This window comes from Cucurbita moschata, unplaced genomic scaffold (genome assembly GCF_002738365.1).
Source record: "Cucurbita moschata cultivar Rifu unplaced genomic scaffold, Cmos_1.0 Cmo_Scf00028, whole genome shotgun sequence".
In the NCBI taxonomy this organism is placed as follows: Eukaryota; Viridiplantae; Streptophyta; class Magnoliopsida; order Cucurbitales; family Cucurbitaceae; genus Cucurbita; species Cucurbita moschata.
The window spans coordinates 3,115,387-3,135,331 of record NW_019268544.1 but is presented as its reverse complement, the minus strand read 5'-3'; the positions used below and the strand labels follow the sequence as shown (position 1 = coordinate 3,135,331).

The window sequence follows — 19,945 nt, the reverse complement described above, 5'->3', positions numbered from 1 at the left end:
GTTTTGCTATTTTAACTTTGTTTTTATTTTCAATTTTTTTTAAAACAAGAAGTAAATTTTAGGAGTGTTTTTTTTTTTCTTACTGTTGAGCCCTTTTTATATTGAGATCTTGCCTCGAGATCTCGATTGGAGAGGAAAACGAAACATTTCTTATAAGATTTTGGAAACTTCTCCCTAGTAGACACGTTTTAAATCGTGAGATTGACGACAATACGTAACGAACTGTAATGGGCCAAAATGGACAAGATCTACTAACGGTAGGCTTGGATTGTACAAATAGTATCAGAGCCAGACATAGCTAAACACCGGGCGGTGTGTTAATGAGGACGTTGGACCTAAATATTACATCACCTAATTATAATTTATTCACCTAATTATAATCTATTCAATAAAAAATTGTGTAAATTTTGAAATAAAAGTAGAAAATTACAGTGAACAGTACATTTAATTTCTTAAATCAATATAATTCGATTAATTAATTATTGTTTAAAGTTAGAAGTATTAATTTTTTTAATATAAAATTATTTATCTGTAAAATTATAATTAGTGGCTTATCTGTTATATTGGAATTGGAATGGATTGTGCTCGGAATCTTTTCCACTAATTGAATTAAAAAAAAAAAAACAAATATCTTTTTTTTTCTCTCTCTCTTTTGGCGGGCCGTTTAGGCCCAATAGGCCTGGATATATAAGCTTAGCAGTCGAAGGATTGTGTGTAATTTTGGACGATGATGCGCGGATTTCAGTTGACTCTGGCTCTGGTGGTGATCACCCTCTCCGCCCTTCGGCCAAGAGATGGCCTTATCGGAGCCGACGCTTCGACTTCCACTTCCGCCTTCGTTCAGAATGTCATCTTCTCTAACAGGATTGCCATGTTCTCCAAATCCTACTGCCCGTATGTTCTCGTCTTCTTTTTCTTTTCTAATTAGATGAACGCACGCTTTCTGTTTTTCTTTTTCTATTTATTTTTCCTGCGTATTTCGATGGCTCAATTCGTGATATTTAGGCTTAGGAATGATTGAGTTATTGGTGCCAGTCAATCTGTAATTTCTATTAGTAGCGATTCTCGTATGTTTGAGAAATAAATTTAGGATATACGAGTGCTGGATTCGGATGTTTTTGGTCAAATTTGGAGTGAATAGGAAGCTTATATTTCCCTTGTAGAGATGGGACCAAGCCAAGATAGTTTGCTCCAAGGACAGAAAGCTTGTTTGATTGCTACTGTGGCTTCTTTTTTCTTGGTGGTTTCTAGCAGATCTGTCGTCCTTGAATTATTAGAATTACGCGGTTGTCGGCGGTGGATTGAACTATTTTTATTTTGATTAGTTCTTAGGTATGTGGAGAGAGAACTGCTTAGATGTCCAACCGTAAATATTGATCACAAAATGAATTCATTTTCTATCTAGATTGCCATTCACATGTGCGATCTTTTCAATTGGATTTCTGGAATCAGTATTACTAGTGGATTCTTTACACCGTTTAGTCCCCCTGATTTTATGCTATTCCTTCTTTCTTGAAGTGAGGCTTATAGAGATTGCGCCATGTTAGCTATTTCTTATTTACGTACTGTTCCAACTTCCAATTGAAGTAGGTTTCTGTAACTTCTTTTGAGATTGGGTTGGGGTTTTCCTCTCTCTCTCTCTCTCTCCAGCAATTTCATTGATCAATGAAATTTGCTTTTTGCTTCTTCTAAAAAAGAAAAAAGAATCATCCTATACGAATAGTGAAGACCTACAAAATTATGGCACTTCAAATGGTTTCTTAATAATTTAATAACAATAATTAAGCGATTCATATTCTATCTTTGTCTTATTCTACTGGTAGATATTGCATGGGTGCCAAACGCATCTTCAGTGAACTTCACGAAAAACCTTTTGTTGTGGAGCTTGATCTTCGAGGTATTTATTCAGTGTTAATTTTGTTGATCATTTGCAAATTCAATAACTGTTTGAAGAATCATATTCATGACCACATAATGAGTATCTACATTTACATGTAGATGATGGACCTCAAATTCAGAGTGTCCTGCTAGACCTGACAGGCAGGCGCACTGTTCCTCAAATTTTTGTGAATGGCAAGCACATTGGTGGCGCTGATGGTGAGTTCTCTCGGCTTCTTAATTATTTGAAAGTTCTCTACGTCTTATTCAGTGACGTAGAGTAAATTTCTCATTTCCATCACCACTTGGTTTGATTTCCATATATTTTTCAGATCTTAAAGCCGCTGTTGCTAGTGGTCAGTTGCAGAAACTTCTTGCATCAAGTTGATTGATTGCCTTCTGGGAACGAGGAAGCACATATGTGTTGGACTGAAGCTGCATATCAGTGCAGAGGAATCTTAACTTTGTGAAAACTTTTGATAATATTTGTTATTCGTTGATACTCTGCAACAGAGAATGCTGTTGCAAATTTAGGCCTTGGCTTTAATGAAAATATGCCTTTTTATTTTTCATTATTTGAAGCCGTAGTGAAAAGGTGTTGAGTTTGGATTATCTCTGCTTTTGCTGTGTCTCATAAATGTGGTAGTGGCACACAAATTGAAGATGGATTTTCTACATTAGCTAGATTTTGAAATATGCCAATTTTGTTTGTTCTGAAATAATCTTTGGAAAAAATTTCAGCTATTAAATTATGGGGTGAGCTTCTGTTAGAAAAAGAACCAGGTGTCCAGTCATGACGAAGTGCCTATACTTATCCAAGAAGCTGTGGTGAAAAAATGAACTCAAAATATAATTTCTTCCATGAAGGGTATTCGAATACAATAGTATGTAATTATTTTCAACTTTATGGATATAATTCTAACAATTTGTGGACCAAATATCTTACACTCTCTCTCTCTAATGAAGTTCTGGCAGCTCACAAGTAGCTGATTGCAGGGGACAAGGTATGTGCCTGTGCCTATTTACCTACTGCATTCTTCTGAAGATGCTAGGTGGTCTACAAATCTTCTTGCTAGGGGGTAATTTTAATTTTATTTTTATTGAATTGGATGCTTGTTTTTCTACCAAATCAGGAAGACTCTGCATAAGTATCTGGTCTCCAATCGCCTTTCTGAGCACTCAGAAGCCCTTCCTGATTTTTGGAGAAGGTCAAGTGAACTTCCCAACGGAGAGACTTCAACAGGTTCTCCACTTCTCCAATCGTGCTGGATTCATCTCGGATAATCAATTTGCCTCCAGGCCTTACTATTCGATCCACCTCTGCCAAGACAGGTTGCAGTTTGCACCTGTACAAGAGAAAAAGGTCAGGCTTGAATCTTTATCTGTGCACTAGAAGCTTAAAATATCGTATCTTATTCTACCTCTTTTTCAACTTTGAGAAAAGATGATCAGCGTGTAGTAGATCATATGTTCTTGGATATGTGCTGAACGACTCACACCAATCATGGTAAATCCCAAAGAGACCGCGCTCGTAGATCACCGGAAGTGTATCAGGAGAGTCAATATTCACCACATTTATTACCCAGACTTTAAGGTCTCTCAACGCTGCTGCAAACCTGCAAGGACGAGTCATGCATGAGGTATCATGAAACGCTTTCATTCAGAAGAATAAGTTTTGTGGTTGAGTTGTGAATAGACAGAATGATCTACTCTACCCGCCATAAACAGATCTCATATCCATCACATTTCTGATGTTGGACAGATTTATGCCTAATCCACTCATGTAAGTTTTATTCACAACTCTTTTCCAATGTTCATAATCAGTTGTGAAATCTTGCGGAGCTGGTTTTCCATAAATTCCCATTTGTGAGCTGTTTAGCCAGTAAGGAGGTGCTTGCAACCGCTTCGGCCATTGTTGTGGCCAGTTACTGCCCCTCATTGCATTGTCAACTGGTACACGGTGCATGCACGCTTGCAATGGCACGTACCTGAAAACGGAAGTCCGATGCTAATCAAATCAAACCCATCAGCTAAAACCATTGAAGAACATTGAGCTCGCAATATCCCCGCATGCTTGCTTACCAAGCTGCGTTTGGATCATCGTCGTTTTTGCACATGGGAGGACGCTTGTGTTTTCTTTGATCGTAGCATTCATTTGAGGCTGGTTTCCTGTAAATGGCGGCCCCAATGGAATTCAGCTTGTCTTTCTGAATCGTCACTAGCTCCCAACACATGGACTTCGTCAAATCAGACATTTCTGAGGGGAAAACAAAAATCCATAGAAATGACAGTGGCAGGTGCGGTAAGTATCTGAAGCGCTCTCAAATCTATTTGTTTGTTTATTTGACACGTTATGTTACTCGTCTTACCCTTCCAAATCTCGATGTCTTCTTCCAGGCTCTGATACACGGGAGTTGCAGACCAAACAAAAAATCCACCTGGCCTCAGCACTCGGTTCAATTCTAAGAGAAGCATCCCTCCTACATGCGCAAGCAAAGAAAAAGGTCCCATTTCCTAATTATAAAGCTGAAATTACAAATTAAGAAAACAGGAAAGCCCATGATTGATTTTGATTGTAAGACCTTCTGCATGCCAAGGCACTCTACACCGAGCACAGTGAATAATGTCAAAAACCATGCTTGGAAATGGCAGACGTTGTGAGCCCATGACAGCAGAAATGGCCGGAATTCCCCGCTCAAGTGCGAATTGCACCTGAGCTTCATGCTCGTCTTTTGGAGCAAACGACATTGTAAGAACATCCTTTTCGAACAGATAGCCGCCGAAGCTGGCAACTCCACAGCCCACGTCCAATACCACTCTTGTCCTCTTCCCCCATGCAATATCCGGTACAGCCTGCACCCATCTCCTACTTGATTTATTTTGGAATTTAATACGAAAATCAAGAAGGGAATTTCACTTTTTTTTTTTAACCTGTTGAATAAAATCTATGTAGTGGAGAGCGCCGTGGATGAACTGGGTGCCACCGCCGGGAAAAGTCAAGAACTCGCCCGTGACCTTGACCCAGTTTTGGTGGCCTTTCACTTCGGCTAGCTTTGTATGCGGCACATTGTGGTACCAAATCTGTGACAACCCACGAATCCCATGAGGACGGGTTCATGAATGACTAGTCACAAATAACAATGTCATCTATCTGTGTATACCTTGTCCCTGCTTTTGGGCCATTCGATGCATCTTTTGTAATTCTCTGGCAGTGCGACAAGGCAGGTGGGTCCCTCCTCGGGGCAGTGCCTCTCCCGGTGCTCGAAGTGCTTTGTTGTACGCAGCTGCTTCAGTGCTTTCTCGTTGTCTAAACAGGGGATGTAATCGGTGCCCGCCGTGACGTTGCAGAGCTGCCAAGTGTACCCGTAGAGGCTGCCGTTGCTAGTGGATTCTTCCCGCCGGCGATCTTTCTCGTTCTCCGATTGCGCGGCTTGTGTCGACCACGACTTTTTAGACTCCTTCGACTCTTTGGGTATTGCCGAGGTATCAAGTGACCCTGCAGTGGTTGTCTCTTCCACTTTGTTTTCTGTTGTTTTTGAGTCCTTTGGTGTTTCTTGGCTCTCCCTGGATTCAGTTTTCTGTGATTCTTGATTCTCAGTTGGCATTTTGTTGCGTCGGTGTTCCTCTCGTGGCTGATTTTGCTCCGACGCAGTTTCTTCACTGTTGTTGCTTGTGTTTGAACTGTCCTGTTGTTGTTGCTGTTGTTCGGTCTTGCCATCATCCTGGTTTTGGGTTTCAGATTCTTGTGGGACTTTTTCAGCTTCAGTTTCAGGTTTCTGTTGATCGTTTTCAGAGTTTCCGCTGTTTTCTGGGATGTCGGCTGCTTGCTGTTGATCGGTTTGAGAGTCTCCGCTGTTTTCTGGGATGTCGGCTGCTTGCTGTTGATCGGTTTGAGAGTCTCCGCTGTTTTCTGGGATGTCGGCTGCTTGCTGTTGATCGGTTTGAGAGTCTCCGCTGTTTTCTGGAATGTCGGCTGCTTGCTGTTGATCGTTTTGAGAGTCTCCGCTGTTTTCTGGGATGTCGGTTGCTTGCTGTTGATCGGTCTGTGAGTCTCCGCTGTTTTCTGGGATGTCGGTTGTTTGCTGTTGATCGGTTTGAGAGTCTCCGCTGTTATCTGGGATGTCGGTTGCTTGCTGTTGATCGGTTTGAGAGTCTCCGCTGTTTTCTGGGATGTCGGTTGCTTGCTGTTGATCGGTTTGAGAGTCTCCGCTGTTTTCTGGGATGTCGGTTGCTTGCTGCTGCTGCTGCTCTTCATTTGTAATTGCTTGTGGAATTTCTTGTTGACTACCATTGTTTTCAGGCTCTTCCGGCAGCTGTTCTTGTGGTTGTTCTTGAGGATTAATCTCGAGCGATGCTTCATTCGATTTATTATTATCAGATTCCACAGTCTCCGTGGATTCATTGCTTTGATCAGATGAATTAGCGTTTTGTTCTTGGCTCCCTCCCAAGTCTACCTTCTCCTCTACTTTTTGGCTCTCAACCACTTGTTGGTTTTGAGTCATTGCACTCTCCTCCGACAATTGAGCCTCATTTCCGCCACCCCCGTCTTGGTCTCTAGATTCCTGCCCGTCACTGGCACTGTCCTTTGATCGGTCATCGATAACATTACTATCATTACTATCATCGGATTTAATAGCATCAAGAGGGAGATCACCAGGATTATCCTCGAACACCGCAGACGCCTCCTTATCCTCTGATCTAGGGAGTTGGAGATTGTCCATGGTGGTAGTAGCGGAGGAGGTATCGGAAGAAGTCCGAGTGGTGGTCTGCGGAGGTACAACAGAGGTGGAGGTGAGCATCCATATTCCGAGAACACATAAGGCTAAGAAGATGAGGGTTGTAACAGTGGAAGCATAGGAAGAAGAGGAGGATCTCTTGCTACTGCGGGGCCTTCCAAGCGCCATTAGGAGAAGAACCAAAAGTGAAAAATGGAGGAATTTGGAAGCTTGGATGGTTTTGGGTGTTGTGGTGAGTGAGTAGAAATAGTACAGGTCGAGATGGTAAGAGAGAGAGAGAAGAAATGGAAATTGTGGAAGAGAGACAAACATGTTGTTTCCAAATTTGGAAGGTTCCCAAGGAGAGAAGATCCAAACTACTCGGAGTAACTAATTTGGCCTTAATTTTTTATTTTTTTTTATTTTTTTTCCACGTTCCTTTTTTTGCATGGGATTGCATGGCACCACTCTCTCTCGCTCGCCAGCTTTTTTCTTTTTCTTTTTCTTTTATTATTATTATTTTTATTTCTTTAAATCATTTTGAGCCGGGAACCCATGTCCAACTGAAAGTGGGCCGTGGGCCGAACCAGTAAAATAAGAGAGGCCCAATAGAACCAAAAAGAAGAAAAAAAAGGAAGTTGGTGAAAGTGACAATCAAACACTGTGAAAGGGAAGAAAAATAGGATCTAAGGCTGTGGTTGGGGATGGAATGGGCCATGGGGTTGCCCCAGCTAGCATCAAATCTAATCTTCAGTCAACAATGGGATCTTGGCTAACTCATTCACTCATGTCCTTATCCAATGGCCCGCCCGCACTCATGTCCTTATCCAATGACCCGCTTCACCCATTCTCACTCGAAAACCTTCAAATTTACACAAATTATTCAATGTGACCGTCGCTCAAACCGCAGTAGAACGGTTTTTCTTAATGATTATTAGATATAGATTTAAAAATATATATCTCTTTACATAAATTATTGTAACTTAGATCTAAAAAATGTTATGGCATGAATTGATATGCTATAAAGTGGGTTCTTTTCTTACATCATGTGAAGTGACTTATTATGAGTGTGATTCAAATGTGTGGCCCAATGAAGATGGTGAAATGTGTGTATGAGGGAGGTGGGTTGTCAAATCAACGACCATTTTTAAATGATGAATGTTCCCAAAGGTTATGTTCTTCGCCGAAAACCTTGCCTTCTCTTCGGCCTTCCCCCTCCTATTTTCATTTCCTTTTTCTATTTCTTTTTCCATTATTTAATTTTTTTTAATTCAACAACCTCTCACGGTCTTTTAAATATTACATTTCTTTAAACTCAGAAATTTAATTCAGTTGCTTGAACTTTTGACTAAATATGATTTTAAATATTAAAATAATAATTTAATTAGGAAACTGTGAAGAAGAAGAAGAGGAAGGGCAATGATTTAAGGGTTGGGTGTCGAGTAATCCATAATTAAGCCATTATCTTCTTAATAATTTGGTACAAAGCTCGATGAGTGAATTGCCTTAATTACCCTACTTATAGTAGGGTTTATCATAAAATCTAATTTTAATTTGTTGCTTTAAACCCTAAACCCCATTATTTTTCGTATTTTTTAGCTGCATTTTATTTTAAATTTGATAATGTTGTATTTCATTTACGGGTATATACAAGGGTTGAAGTTGGACTTGTTCGAAATTTCGAATTAGTTGGATTAACTACTTGAGAATGGAACGGAACGGAGTTTGCAACTCAATAATAACTAAAATCTTATTTCCTAATATATAATTTTTTAAATAAATTTGCGCGGATAAAATTGAACCAAAAAAAAAAAAAAACTCTACCTCAATGAATTAATTCAAAATTTTAAAATGAAATATTTTAATGTTGAATGTTTATCATGATGATTCTAGTATGTCTTGTCGAGTCAACTTGAATTGATGTTGCGTGATTAATTAAAACACTTTTACAATTCTATAGCACGGTACAAATCAAATATCTTTTGTATATATTTTTTTTAATAAAAAGTCAAATGTCTCATTAGTAATTATTCACATCTAATTTGTTATTATACATAAGTTTAATTAATGCCCAATAAATAATTATGAAAAAAAAATAAGAATAACAAAAAAAAAAAAAATGGAATAAGCCAAATTTATTAGATAAAAATTATCTATCATTAGACTCAATTTTTAAAAGATCTCTTGTCTGGTTCATTCTCCATTTAAACAGGATCCTCACTTCATATAAATTTCGTGGGTCCTAACTCTTATCTTATGAACTAAATCGACGTGTTTGGATGTAACGGGTTTTAATTTATCCGACCCAAACCTCCAACACACATGTTACTCTCTTAGTATGGCCCCCAATATTATTTTCTGTTTTTTATATATATAATTTTATTGTTAAGGTAAAATAATAAATGGGGAATTAATTAAAATAATAATAAAAAGAGGATCAGGGGGGAAGGGAAAAGGTACGAGGAGAAGTGGCTGTGTGTGTGGTTGTAGAGCCACGCCATCACAAGCACTAAATAAATATTCATATAATAAATATCTAATTATTTCTTTTTTAATTTTTAATCCAATCTGCCCAAAATCCCCCATTATTTCATTATTATATATATAAAAAAATATTCCAATCATTTTCTTTCATTATAAATAAAAATAAATCAATCTAAAAATAATATTAATAGTCAAACCCGACCGAGTTCTGTAATTTATTTAGGGTTGTAGTCAAACCAAATCGGTTCATTAGCTCCATCGAAACCAATTCAACCCATTTATCATAAAACTCATGAGGGATCGAATTAATCTAATATTTAATAAATGTAAACCAATAAATAAATAATGAAAATAAATTGTAAAAAATAGAATTTAAATTAGAGAAAAATAAAATGAGAGACAAGTAGCGGGGTTTCCGCAAAAGGAAGGAAGGGGGGCAAAAGCTGGTGGGTCGACATGTGGGCGACCGACAGCCGTCGGATGAAGACGATGAGATCTTGAGCCGAGGAGCGAACAAGAACAAAAACAAGAAGAAGAACAAAATTGGCTGTGTCGTTTGGAAGAGAGAGTGGAAAAAGGGTCATAACTGCAGCAGATTCAGAAACAGAGATTAAGTGGGGCGGAGAAAGGCATGGCGGCGCTGCAGACAGAGCTGTTATTCTCCGCCATAAATGCCACTCTCAGACACAAAGGAGGCCAGAAATTCAAAGCGTGATTAACTCTCAGCCACCACCAGCTACCAATTTCTTTCTTCTTTCAGTTGATCACCCAGGGGTTGGACCCTCTGATTATGGATATTAGGTCACCTTCAGGTTCTTCTGGCTCACACCAACAATGTCAATGTCTGGTTTCTTCACTCTAGGCTCCACCGACCAAGAACACCAACAACCCGACACGAATCGCCCAAACCAAACACTCCCCCCGGACACCTTGTTTTGGTACAAGCCCGGAAGCGTCGAGCTATGGCAGCCCCAACAGCACCAACAACAATCGCTATTTCAAGCGCGGTCTCACAACAACAACAACAACAACAATCTGTACTCGGATGAATCCTCGTCCAGATCCGGTAATTTAATGATGATTAGCTCCGGATCAGGCGGAGGGGGAATCAGCTGCCAAGACTGCGGCAACCAAGCCAAAAAAGACTGTACCCATATGCGATGCAGGAGTTGCTGCAACACCCGAGGCTTCCCTTGCCAGACCCATGTCAAAAGCACTTGGGTCCCTGCCGCCAAGCGCCGTCAGCGCCAACAAAAACTCGCCGCCTTACAAACCCATCCCAAACGCCACACAGATTATAACATCCCCACCACCAACACTTCTGGTACAATTACTTTTTCTTTTTTTCTTTTTTTCTTTTTTTCCTCACCAATTTATACATATTATAATTTTTTAATTTGAAGTTACTTTGAATTTAGGGTTAGAAATTGGGAATTTCCCGGCGGAATTGAACTCCCCGGCTGTATTCCGTTGCGTTCGTCTCAGCTCCACCGACGACACCGACGATCAATACGCATATCAAACGGCAGTGAACATCGGAGGACATGTTTTCAAGGGAATTCTATACGATCAAGGACCCGAAAATAATTATCTTCCCGGTGAGACCTCGTCCGGCGGCGGTGGTGGGTTGCAACCACTGAATTTCATCGCCGGTGCCGCCGATGCCAACGCTGCTTCCTCCGCCGCATTACCCTTACTCGATCCCTCTTCGTTATACTCAGCGCCGCTCAATAGCTTCATGGCGGGTACGCAATTCTTCCTACCACCAAGATCCTAAAAAAAAAAAACTTATCATATTTTCATTTTCACTTTTTTTTTTCCATTTCCGTTGATTATTTCTGCATATCCTGAAAATTTGTAGTGAAAAAAAGAAAACCCTTCACAAAATCGGGGAATAATGTGGAAATGTTTATTTGTTTTTACATTAAATTAAAGGTTTGGGTTCAAATTTCAATGCGTAGTTTGGAACATACAAAATTATTGTTGTTGAAATCCAAAGCCGTTTTTGTGTACGACATGTTTGTGGTTGCGTAGAGTCTTGTGCTGTTCCTGTATGTGTTTTTATTTTTCATTATTATTATTGTTATTGTTATTATCATAAATAAATAAAATATGCATTTTCTTCTTTTATATTTGGATAAACCAACAACCTAAGACGACAACAATGTTGTGCATAAATTAATTTTGTAGAATTAAACTTCAAAAACCCAACATTTAAATCTCTCTTTCTCATATTATATGCTTCAAACCTTAAACAATTTGTTAAACGTTTTTTTTTTGCATGTTGTTTACTCTGTGGAGCTCTCAGCTTCAACTTCATCTTCTTCCTTCTTTGTTCTTGATCTCGTGTTTGCATGTCTAAATATCATCATTTCTGAGAATATTTGTTCAAATCATCGTATCTAAATGGTGGTTAATGGAAAAAGCAATAAATGGATATAAAATATTTGATTAGAATAAAAGGTCAAATATAATACATAGAGTAAACCTGCAAGGTATTTATGTATGATAAAGTGTCAAATATGATAAAGATGGTATACTATAATTCAGGCTATTTCATCAAATGACATTAGGTTTTCTTATACTCGATGATAAGCTATTATATGTGTTTAAGTTGATTGGTTCGAACTATTTGTCTCGTGGGCGTATGAAGATTACGAACCCCGACCCGCACAACAAGAAGATGGGTGATTAAGATTCGAAATTTGAATGATTTGGTTAGGTGATGTAGGAGGTTGATGTTTATGGGTGGTTAAAGAATTTGGAATTGTGTATGAAAATTGACATGTTTCCCAGAGGAAATGGAAGAAAGGAAGCTTAAAAGTGAAGAAAAGAAAGGAATAGTGATGGGGAAATGAAGGGTTTTGAATCAGTGGATGCATGTGAATATCAGTATGAGGAAGCCAACCCATGGATTCGCCTATATATATATATATATATATATATATATATACACCATTTCACAAATTTGGTGTCAAATCATAAAGCGACTTAAACAGCGTGAGTGAGAGCGACGTTGCATAGCACAAAAAGCCAACCCAGTTTTTTGTTCTTGAAATTAAATGGGTTTTGTTATTGCATGAAAGTGAAGAAGAAATGTGGTATTTTTGAAGCAATCCATAAATGGGTATGAAATTAAAATACAAAAAGAAAAGGAGAAGAAAGTGAAGTGGAAGAGCCTACTTTTGAGAGTTGACCTAAGGGGAGACAAATGGGTGTGGCGTTTTTTTCCTTGAGCAGCAGCACAACGGGGGAATCGATGACCTATTTTACCTAAGGAATTCAAAATCCAAAATAATAATAATAATACAAACGCATGGTGGTTTCCTTTACACCAAAAGCAAAATATAATCTTCTCACGCATCCACACACATATATCTATGATCTTTTCGGACTCCAACGACCATCAACAAACAAAATCCACTAATCTTGGCTAAAATAAGCAGGGAACAATATTGAAGATGTCTAACATTAGCTAATTAAAAGAATGATTATGGGTTTATAAGTATCGAGTGCATCTCCATTGGTATAAAGTCTTTTGGAGAAACAAAATACAAAGCCATGAAAGCTTATATTCAAAGTAGACAATATCTATCGAAGGGAAATTATGAATAATAATAATAAGAAGAATGAAGGGGGGAGGGGGAGGGTGGTCCCATATAAAGATTAGGGGAGGGTGCCCTTATTAGCTTAGGCCACACCCTAAAACAATCCCTTACATTCTTCTGAGATTTCTCATACGCGTGACAGAAGAATGAATGGGAATATGAGAATGGAAGAAAGGAACAGATGTGGATTTTTAGACACACATACCAGTAAGCTTTTGATGGGTTTTGGTTGAAAAGCTTTTGATGGGGCGTTTACATTCTACTCTGCTCTATAAATTACATCTCCAGATTTACGGAAATGATCCTCCTCTGTTAGCAAAGCATTTAAAATCAAAACACTTTATGAGAGACTGTTTCTTACTTGTTACCAATTGGTTGAAGGCCGAGGCTTTCCCTTAATCGAATTCAAGTGTTGGATAACAAAAATGACTCCCATTACAAGGATGAGGCAGCCCACCAGCGTACTGAAAAAGAGGGCCCCTGGTTGCCTGGTCTGGACAAAGCCATACACCCCAGTAGAGGTCACAAGGATAATATCTGTAAGACCATCGTTTGAGAAGTCCTCGCAGATGAGGGCATGGGTAGGAGAGGCAGGAAGATCGATTGATGCCTGTATGCTTCCCCCAGGAGATATGACTATGGCTTCTTGCTCTCCTGCAGCAAGGACCATTGCTCGATCGTCATGCACTCGCAAGTAGATCGTCTTGAGTGTGGGAATCACTGTACCAGCTTCCATCATTCCTGATGGAGATGGAACATTAGACCAAGAAGCACCTGTTAAGATCTGCCACTGCCAATCAGCACCATGACCGTGCAATCCAGGTGAATACGACGTTACCTGCACCAAATAATACCATCGAGTCATCAAGCCGACTCGTATAAACATAAAAAGGAATGAAGTCTGATTGATTTACTGATGGCAAAAAAGTAAACACAGACTGGATTGTGGATGATACAAGCAATGCATTCAAGATGATTTAGTTTTATGTTCACATTTCACTGACATGTTTCAAACTTGTTATGGAGGTTTACATCCGTGCAGTCTATTTCTTGATTAAACAAAAGAGAACTCTCCTGTATGACCGATGGGATGAACATGCAATGAATATGCAAGGCACACAAATAACCAGAAGCGTCCCAATATCTTTGCATTTAAGCTATGCCATAATTACTTCCAACATATATAACGAAAAGAAAATGAGAAGGAATATTAGAGTGCATTCAAGTTAAATTAAAATGTACAACAAATTACTACAAAAAAAAAAAAGGTGCAAATAGATGCCAATTTGGCAATACCTCTCCTCGGTTGGTCAAGAAAACAACATCGCCATGGCTTCCCTTACGCTGCCTATGACCATCTTCTCTTGGGATAATAATGGGAGTTGCAACCTCTAAAGAACCAATGTCTGGAATACGGCCAAATTTTGAAAGTTCTCCGTGTTGGAAGAAGTTAAAAGGGGAAAAATGGCATATGGAAGCATTAAAGAGTTGTTCTCGAACAGGTACCCCAGAGGTTGCAATAGCCCAACATGGTTGAATAACTTCCATTGATCCAGTAACCACAGTGCGCTCAGCACCATTTCCTCCAACAGCCTGAGTGTTAAAAAATTTGAAAATTTCCCAAAATCGAAACAATTATCCTAAATGTAGACTTTTACTAAAATGTGAACACCACAACTTCATCAGTGATATTTAAATGCTATTTAGAATGTATGCATTCAATTTCTTTCTCGCAAATGCAGGACTTGAGAAATTGAATGATACTAAATGGCTAATGATGGTATCTAAACCTATATGCAATTGGAATAAGCAAGAATCAGGAAGCAGGTAAGACATGTACTCAATATCAGACTCGGAAGATCAGGTAACATAGAAAATTGCACAAGGTGAAGTAGCCATGTCTTTCTGTTCACTCATCAAGGCAAGCCGTGCACAATATTAAAGAATATCCACTTCCCCATGCAATCAGGAATACTGAGTATCTGAACATGAATAATAAAATTCCAAGACTATTTAGAATTGAACTGCGCACATTGCAGTAATTAAGGAACCAAGAACAATGCCCTAAGGCCAACGTAAATATTGATATGTCAAGAAAATTTGTGCACCTGAACATGATCAAGGACTCCATCTCCATTGATATCAGCATGCAAACCACCTTCTTGAAGATGTACCTGGAAAATCAATAATGATTTCAATTTGGAACAGAAGTAGTTTGCATAGACGTAAAAGAAGAATTTTCAATTTTATGTATATGGTATAAACTAAAAGATGAAAATGTGGGCAAGCCGAAATAGGTTCTTGAAATTTTTTTAAGGAATAACATATAGGATTCTTTTGCTGCAACAAAGAAACACCTTTTCATTTGAGATGAAATGCAAAAAACCATTACGTAGTCCTGAAAATCTAGCAGATAACGATCATAAAAGCACACCTTGCAAACAGTGCGGCCAGATGCCAAATGCAGAGCTTCTATACCTTCTTTTTGATGAGCCACGACAACATTAGGAAGCCACCAAAGCTTGGTATAGTTAGTTATGGTAGGAACATATGGAAGACGCTGTATCAAAAATATTAAGAAGTTATGAAAAAAATACTAATAACTGAGAATGAGGAGCAGTTTTACCCTGCCAACATGAGCTTAGTTGTGATACTCCTTGCCTCATTCAAATCCACCCCAAGATATTTACTCATTTCATTGAGGTCAGAGATTCAAATCTCACTCGCTATATTTGTCGTACGAAAAAAAGGGACATTGAAATAATCTAAAATGGACACTTTTTGAAGGCAATGTCTGTCAGAGCGTTCTTAATTATATAAAAAACAGCAATTGGGAGAAAAACTCCATCTTATGAATGGGTCCAAATTACGAATTCAGAAACTCCATCTTCGTTAATTATTCAAGAATTTATTCATCAAAATGCAATGAAGGCATTGACGGACTGTACCTTCTTAGTTTTTGCTGAACCGGCAATATTTGCAGCACTGCCAATAATTTTAGGAATCCTTTTACTCGAGTCCTTCCCAGGAGGATGGTTTTCCTCAGGCTTGTGAAAAGGAAAATTAATTGATTTTCCAGATGTTTTCTTCAGCATTTTCCTTTTATGTCGCCTAAAGTGTGCCAACTCTAGCACAGTGTCTTCTCTCCTATCCTGTTTGAACAAAAAACATTAATTAATAAAGCAATCAAATATTTACCAGAAAATTACAACAGAAAAATATGCGAGACCTTACCCAGTGGTGAGGCATAACTCCAAGGACCGATTCTCTAAATTGCCTGCACTCAAACTACAATATGCAAGGGCTTAGGAATTTTACTAGTATTTATTTTTTAAAAGAGAAATCATCTCAAAACTTCCATAACTGGAGAAAATTCTAACTACAAACTCTTGTGCAGGGTAAAAACTTGTGTTTAGATCACATTAATATTAGCATGGATGTTGAATTGTAATGGAACTAATCAATGTTAGTACAAGAATCAGTATAATACATCATACCTCTCCAGGATGTCGAGTATTCAGAGAATGAACATCGAGCCTGTAATTATGCTGTGGAGTTAACTGTGATGCATCTGAAGAATGTGCCTCAATGTTCTGAAACATGACGATAAAATCATTAATAAGAAGTGAATGCCAAGATCTACAGAGAGTAACTACTTGCAGTTCCTCGACAAAAAAGGAATGACAATTTTTCTGATGAAGTAACAGTGTCCTCTGAAGAAGAAGTTTCCCAATAAACAATATGAAAAGGCACGAAACAGAGTATAAGTTAAATCACCTCATTCTTCCTGCTCCATCGTAGCACACCAGATCGACCAGCAAATGCATAAAATGCAAAATGGCGTAAATGTACTGCCCCAGAGTTCTCAGAAGTCTACAAAGAATGCGTTTACTTATCATGTAACCATCTTCCGCCAACATTTAATTTTAACAGAAAATATGCAACTATCAAGTACCAACTACAGCTAAATTTGTCACACTAGTAAGTCAGACCAGTGAGTTAAGTAACAAAGTTCCTCAAGTTCGAAATATAAATTCAATCTCCAAACCATGAAAACACAAAACAGTTTATTCATTTCAAGGGTCCAGTTCTCCATAATCATCCGCATTTTCAAACCTACCTCCTTTTCGGTAGCACTTCTTCTATGCTGCTCAGCTTTCTTCTCTCCAATTCCAAATTCTTCAAAGGGATCCATAAAAATCTATATGGAAGTACTTTGGTAAATAGTATGTTGATTCCATTATGCTGAATCCTCAACTAAAAGATAACAAAAGATTGAAACAGTAGGAAATTTTCTTGATATTGACTGTGGAGGGAGAAAACACAAATATGACAGCATTCAAACTAGTACTGTGAGAAGTAAATAAATATCATGCATCTTAACAACCAAAATACAATAAGACATACACGTGGCTGCATTTCCATTCTCCCACCAACAATAACCAATCCTGAATCACCATGCTTTAGGGTATAATTGCTTATCGAGATTGCTATCTCTCTGTGGTGAGCATTATGTGGAAAATCCTCCTGTCAAATCCCACCAAGAACTAGGCTATTAGAAAACCAAATGATCTAAGGAGAATGATAGAACAAAGAAAATGCAATGAACATGGCATAAAGCACAAAAAAACAAACCTGCAGATTTGTTTCCCATAACTTCTTGAGATTGTGATCAAAGCACATTACAGACCAACCGGATGTAACAACAACAAGAACCTGAGTCACTGGTTGACCATGTCTGGGATGCCGATAAATAATTCCAGTAGCCATGGCTACTGGACGTCTACCAGATGAAACGCGTACTTTATCAGGCAACAAAGAGACCTCTGTCAGCACACGAGCATTGCTAAATCCCTCATCCACTCGCCTACTATGGGGTTCCAAAACCTGAAACGACCAATCAAAGTTCATAAAACAAATCTACATAGCCGATTGACGAGCAAAACGCTTTAGGAGCGAGCAAAATGTTCTGGAAATCCAATCATCATATGGTACAGAAAGAAACGAGTCGTATTTAACATTGCAGCAGGCTAAAATAATCTACCAAATTATTCCATAAGAGAACACACGTGATCAGATAAAACCAAATGAATGAGGCACGGGACTCGAGATTACCATAATTTTAGCATCGTGTGTTGCCACAAGAACCTCCTTCTTTCCATCACCATTAAGATCGGCGACGATAGGTGGCGGGAGACGATCACCTTCATACTTGATTGGGTACTCATCAGTGAGATGCATCCATGCCTCCCTAAACGAGAAATGGCCTTCATGCTGAAACTCAGGAGAGACACAATAATCAGTCCCACTTTAACAAAGTTAACAAAGGAAATGGCAAAGCAACAACACAATATCGTCGAAACAGCAATAAAATTCCAAAATCAAGGAACGCCAAAGGATGAAATCAGAAGAAGTCCTAAACAAGTATGTTATTCGACAATTAAGAAAAAAACGAGTATAAATTAGGAAATGGAGATGACAACAAATCGGAAACCTGAAGAGAGAAAAAAATAGCGAAGGCTGATAGCATAAGAATGGCTAAATCTCGCTTCCTCATATAGTTGGATTCTCTTTGACCTTCAGCTCCAGTGGGTTGAATCAGCCGATTCACAGTTCTCCAAGGAAAATGGAAATGCAGCTTCGAGGCGTAAAGGCTAAGAGCTTAGGTTCACTCCTTACAGTTAGGAAACCAGAGAAATAATTGGCTTCAACATTTCACCAAATTCCCATTGAGGATAACGACCTACAACACGAGACGCGACGGAGACGACGGTGGATTGCAGCAGTTCGACACTACCGTTACCGACAGCGTTTTAATAGGATCCGTTGTAGATTGTTTCCCGCTATTTAACAATTGGGCTTTTCTTGCGACTGGCCCAAACATTCGGGTTTCAATAACAATCTTGTTGGGCCGGTTCGACCTTTGGGGACGAGTTTGGGTTTAGGGTTTAAGGATAGACAATAATTCTTGCATCTTTTATCCATATATTAATTAAATTTCTAGGAACGTTTTCAATACAAATAATTTTTGCTGAATTTTCTACTATTTTAGTTTCACTAAATGAATTTCTCAAAACCTAATTATAATGAACAAATTTTTTTTTTTTAGAAATGTGTTAGTTTATCATATTCTAAATTTAAAAAAATATATTTAATAGTTAAATTTTATGAATTTTTAAAAGTCATAGATTAAATAAATACAAATTCAGTCACGAAACATTCCTCTTAAAAGTATGAAACTCCCTCTTAAAAGTATGAAACTCCCTCTTAAAAGTATGAAACTCAAAATTCACACTATGTACCAGGTTGAAGTGAACCATATTTATTAGCGCTTAATGTTATTGGAGATAGACATCATCGCTTAATGTTATTGGAGATAGACATCATCGCTTAATGTTATTGGAGATAGACATCATCGCTTAATGTTATTGGAGATAGACATCATCGCTTAATGTTATTGGAGATAGACATCATCGCTTAATGTTATTGGAGATAGACATCATCGCTTAATGTTATTGGAGATAGACATCATCGCTTAATGTTATTGGAGATAGACATCATCGCTTAATGTTATTGGAGATAGACATCATCGCTTAATGTTATTGGAGATAGACATCATCGCTTAATGTTATTGGAGATAGACATCATCGCTTAATGTTATTGGAGATAGACATCATCGCTTAATGTTATTGGAGATAGACATCATCGCTTAATGTTATTGGAGATAGACATCATCGCTTAATGTTATTGGAGATAGACATCATCGCTTAATGTTATTGGAGATAGACATCATCGCTTAATGTTATTGGAGATAGACATCATCGCTTAATGTTATTGGAGATAGACATCATCGCTTAATGTTATTGGAGATAGACATCATCGCTTAATGTTATTGGAGATAGACATCATCGCTTAATGTTATTGGAGATAGAAATCATCGCTTAATGTTATTGGAGATAGACATCTCGATGTGCCAATGCCACCAACACCTATCGATGTTTAGAGATTATGAGATTCCACAAAAGTTGAAGAAGAAATGAAAACATAAGCAAGGAGAAGAAAATAGAAGAAAATAGAGTTGTCATGTTTTTCCGTAAACAAATACAAATTATAGTTCTTTTATTCACTTCGTGGGCGAACACAAATAAAGATAATTATTAATTAACAGAACCGACAAGAAAAATAGAGAGAACGAAATTTAAGAGCACTACAACCTCCCTAAAAATCGAAAAAGAAAAAAAAAAAAAAAAAAAAAAAAAA

General features: G+C 38.2%; 4 protein-coding genes across 5 annotated transcripts; 2 read left to right on the top strand and 2 right to left on the bottom strand.

The window, feature by feature from the left end:
- Window positions 1-718: 718 nt before the first annotated feature.
- Window positions 719-7,022, top strand: LOC111463355 (glutaredoxin-C3). Of its 2 annotated transcripts, XM_023107259.1 has the most exons (9): window positions 719-894; window positions 1,824-1,897; window positions 1,999-2,097; window positions 2,211-2,882; window positions 3,012-3,241; window positions 3,323-4,180; window positions 4,276-4,724; window positions 4,832-5,361; window positions 5,477-7,022. In XM_023107259.1, exons 1-4 carry the CDS (start codon window positions 728-730, stop codon window positions 2,264-2,266), a joined length of 396 nt encoding a protein of 131 aa, XP_022963027.1. In that variant the 5' UTR covers window positions 719-727; the 3' UTR covers window positions 2,267-2,882; window positions 3,012-3,241; window positions 3,323-4,180; window positions 4,276-4,724; window positions 4,832-5,361; window positions 5,477-7,022. The 2 variants fall into 2 exon arrangements, with proteins under 2 accessions (XP_022963027.1, XP_022963026.1); XM_023107258.1 differs by having other exon boundaries at window positions 2,211-3,241.
- On the bottom strand, window positions 3,008-6,782 carry LOC111463092 (probable methyltransferase PMT27). Its single transcript, XM_023106903.1, has 8 exons — window positions 5,040-6,782; window positions 4,810-4,959; window positions 4,461-4,731; window positions 4,248-4,358; window positions 3,961-4,135; window positions 3,594-3,866; window positions 3,300-3,494; window positions 3,008-3,224 (listed from the first exon to the last, which is right to left on the bottom strand). The coding sequence occupies exons 1-8, from the start codon at window positions 6,780-6,782 to the stop codon at window positions 3,008-3,010; spliced, it is 3,135 nt and encodes a 1,044-aa protein (XP_022962671.1).
- A 2,545-nt stretch (window positions 7,023-9,567) lies between the features above and the next one.
- Window positions 9,568-11,089, top strand: LOC111463406 (protein SHI RELATED SEQUENCE 1-like). The gene is made up of 2 exons (XM_023107337.1): window positions 9,568-10,401; window positions 10,496-11,089. Exons 1-2 carry the CDS (start codon window positions 9,912-9,914, stop codon window positions 10,852-10,854), a joined length of 849 nt encoding a protein of 282 aa, XP_022963105.1. The 5' UTR covers window positions 9,568-9,911; the 3' UTR covers window positions 10,855-11,089.
- Window positions 11,090-12,953: 1,864 nt separating this feature from the next.
- LOC111463643 lies at window positions 12,954-18,478 on the bottom strand. The gene is made up of 13 exons (XM_023107670.1): window positions 18,180-18,478; window positions 17,801-17,959; window positions 17,321-17,572; window positions 17,093-17,212; window positions 16,806-16,886; window positions 16,463-16,558; window positions 16,183-16,278; window positions 15,920-15,973; window positions 15,634-15,837; window positions 15,120-15,245; window positions 14,794-14,859; window positions 13,982-14,278; window positions 12,954-13,523 (listed from the first exon to the last, which is right to left on the bottom strand). Exons 1-13 carry the CDS (start codon window positions 18,240-18,242, stop codon window positions 13,050-13,052), a joined length of 2,088 nt encoding a protein of 695 aa, XP_022963438.1. The 5' UTR covers window positions 18,243-18,478; the 3' UTR covers window positions 12,954-13,049.
- Between the last annotated feature and the right edge of the window lie 1,467 nt (window positions 18,479-19,945).

Bases quoted from the DNA above. Each gene is read 5' to 3' on its own strand.
- LOC111463355 (XM_023107259.1), top strand. From the start codon at position 728: ATGATGCGCGGATTTCAGTTGACTCTGGCTCTGGTGGTGATCACCCTC. The intron at 895-1,823 runs GTATGTTCTCGT...TTCTACTGGTAG, and splicing joins TTCTCCAAATCCTACTGCCC to ATATTGCATGGGTGCCAAAC. The intron at 2,098-2,210 runs GTGAGTTCTCTC...TATATTTTTCAG, and splicing joins GCACATTGGTGGCGCTGATG to ATCTTAAAGCCGCTGTTGCT.
- LOC111463092 (XM_023106903.1), bottom strand. From the start codon at position 6,782: ATGGCGCTTGGAAGGCCCCGCAGTAGCAAGAGATCCTCCTCTTCTTCC. The intron at 4,359-4,460 runs GTCTTACAATCA...TTGCGCATGTAG, and splicing joins AGTGCCTTGGCATGCAGAAG to GAGGGATGCTTCTCTTAGAA. The intron at 3,225-3,299 runs GTAGAATAAGAT...TCTCTTGTACAG, and splicing joins TTCTCAAAGTTGAAAAAGAG to GTGCAAACTGCAACCTGTCT.
- LOC111463406 (XM_023107337.1), top strand. From the start codon at position 9,912: ATGTCAATGTCTGGTTTCTTCACTCTAGGCTCCACCGACCAAGAACAC. The intron at 10,402-10,495 runs GTACAATTACTT...CTTTGAATTTAG, and splicing joins CCCCACCACCAACACTTCTG to GGTTAGAAATTGGGAATTTC.
- LOC111463643 (XM_023107670.1), bottom strand. From the start codon at position 18,242: ATGAGGAAGCGAGATTTAGCCATTCTTATGCTATCAGCCTTCGCTATT. The intron at 17,573-17,800 runs GTAATCTCGAGT...TGGTCGTTTCAG, and splicing joins CACACGATGCTAAAATTATG to GTTTTGGAACCCCATAGTAG. The intron at 14,860-15,119 runs GTGTGCTTTTAT...TTGATTTTCCAG, and splicing joins CTGGCCGCACTGTTTGCAAG to GTACATCTTCAAGAAGGTGG.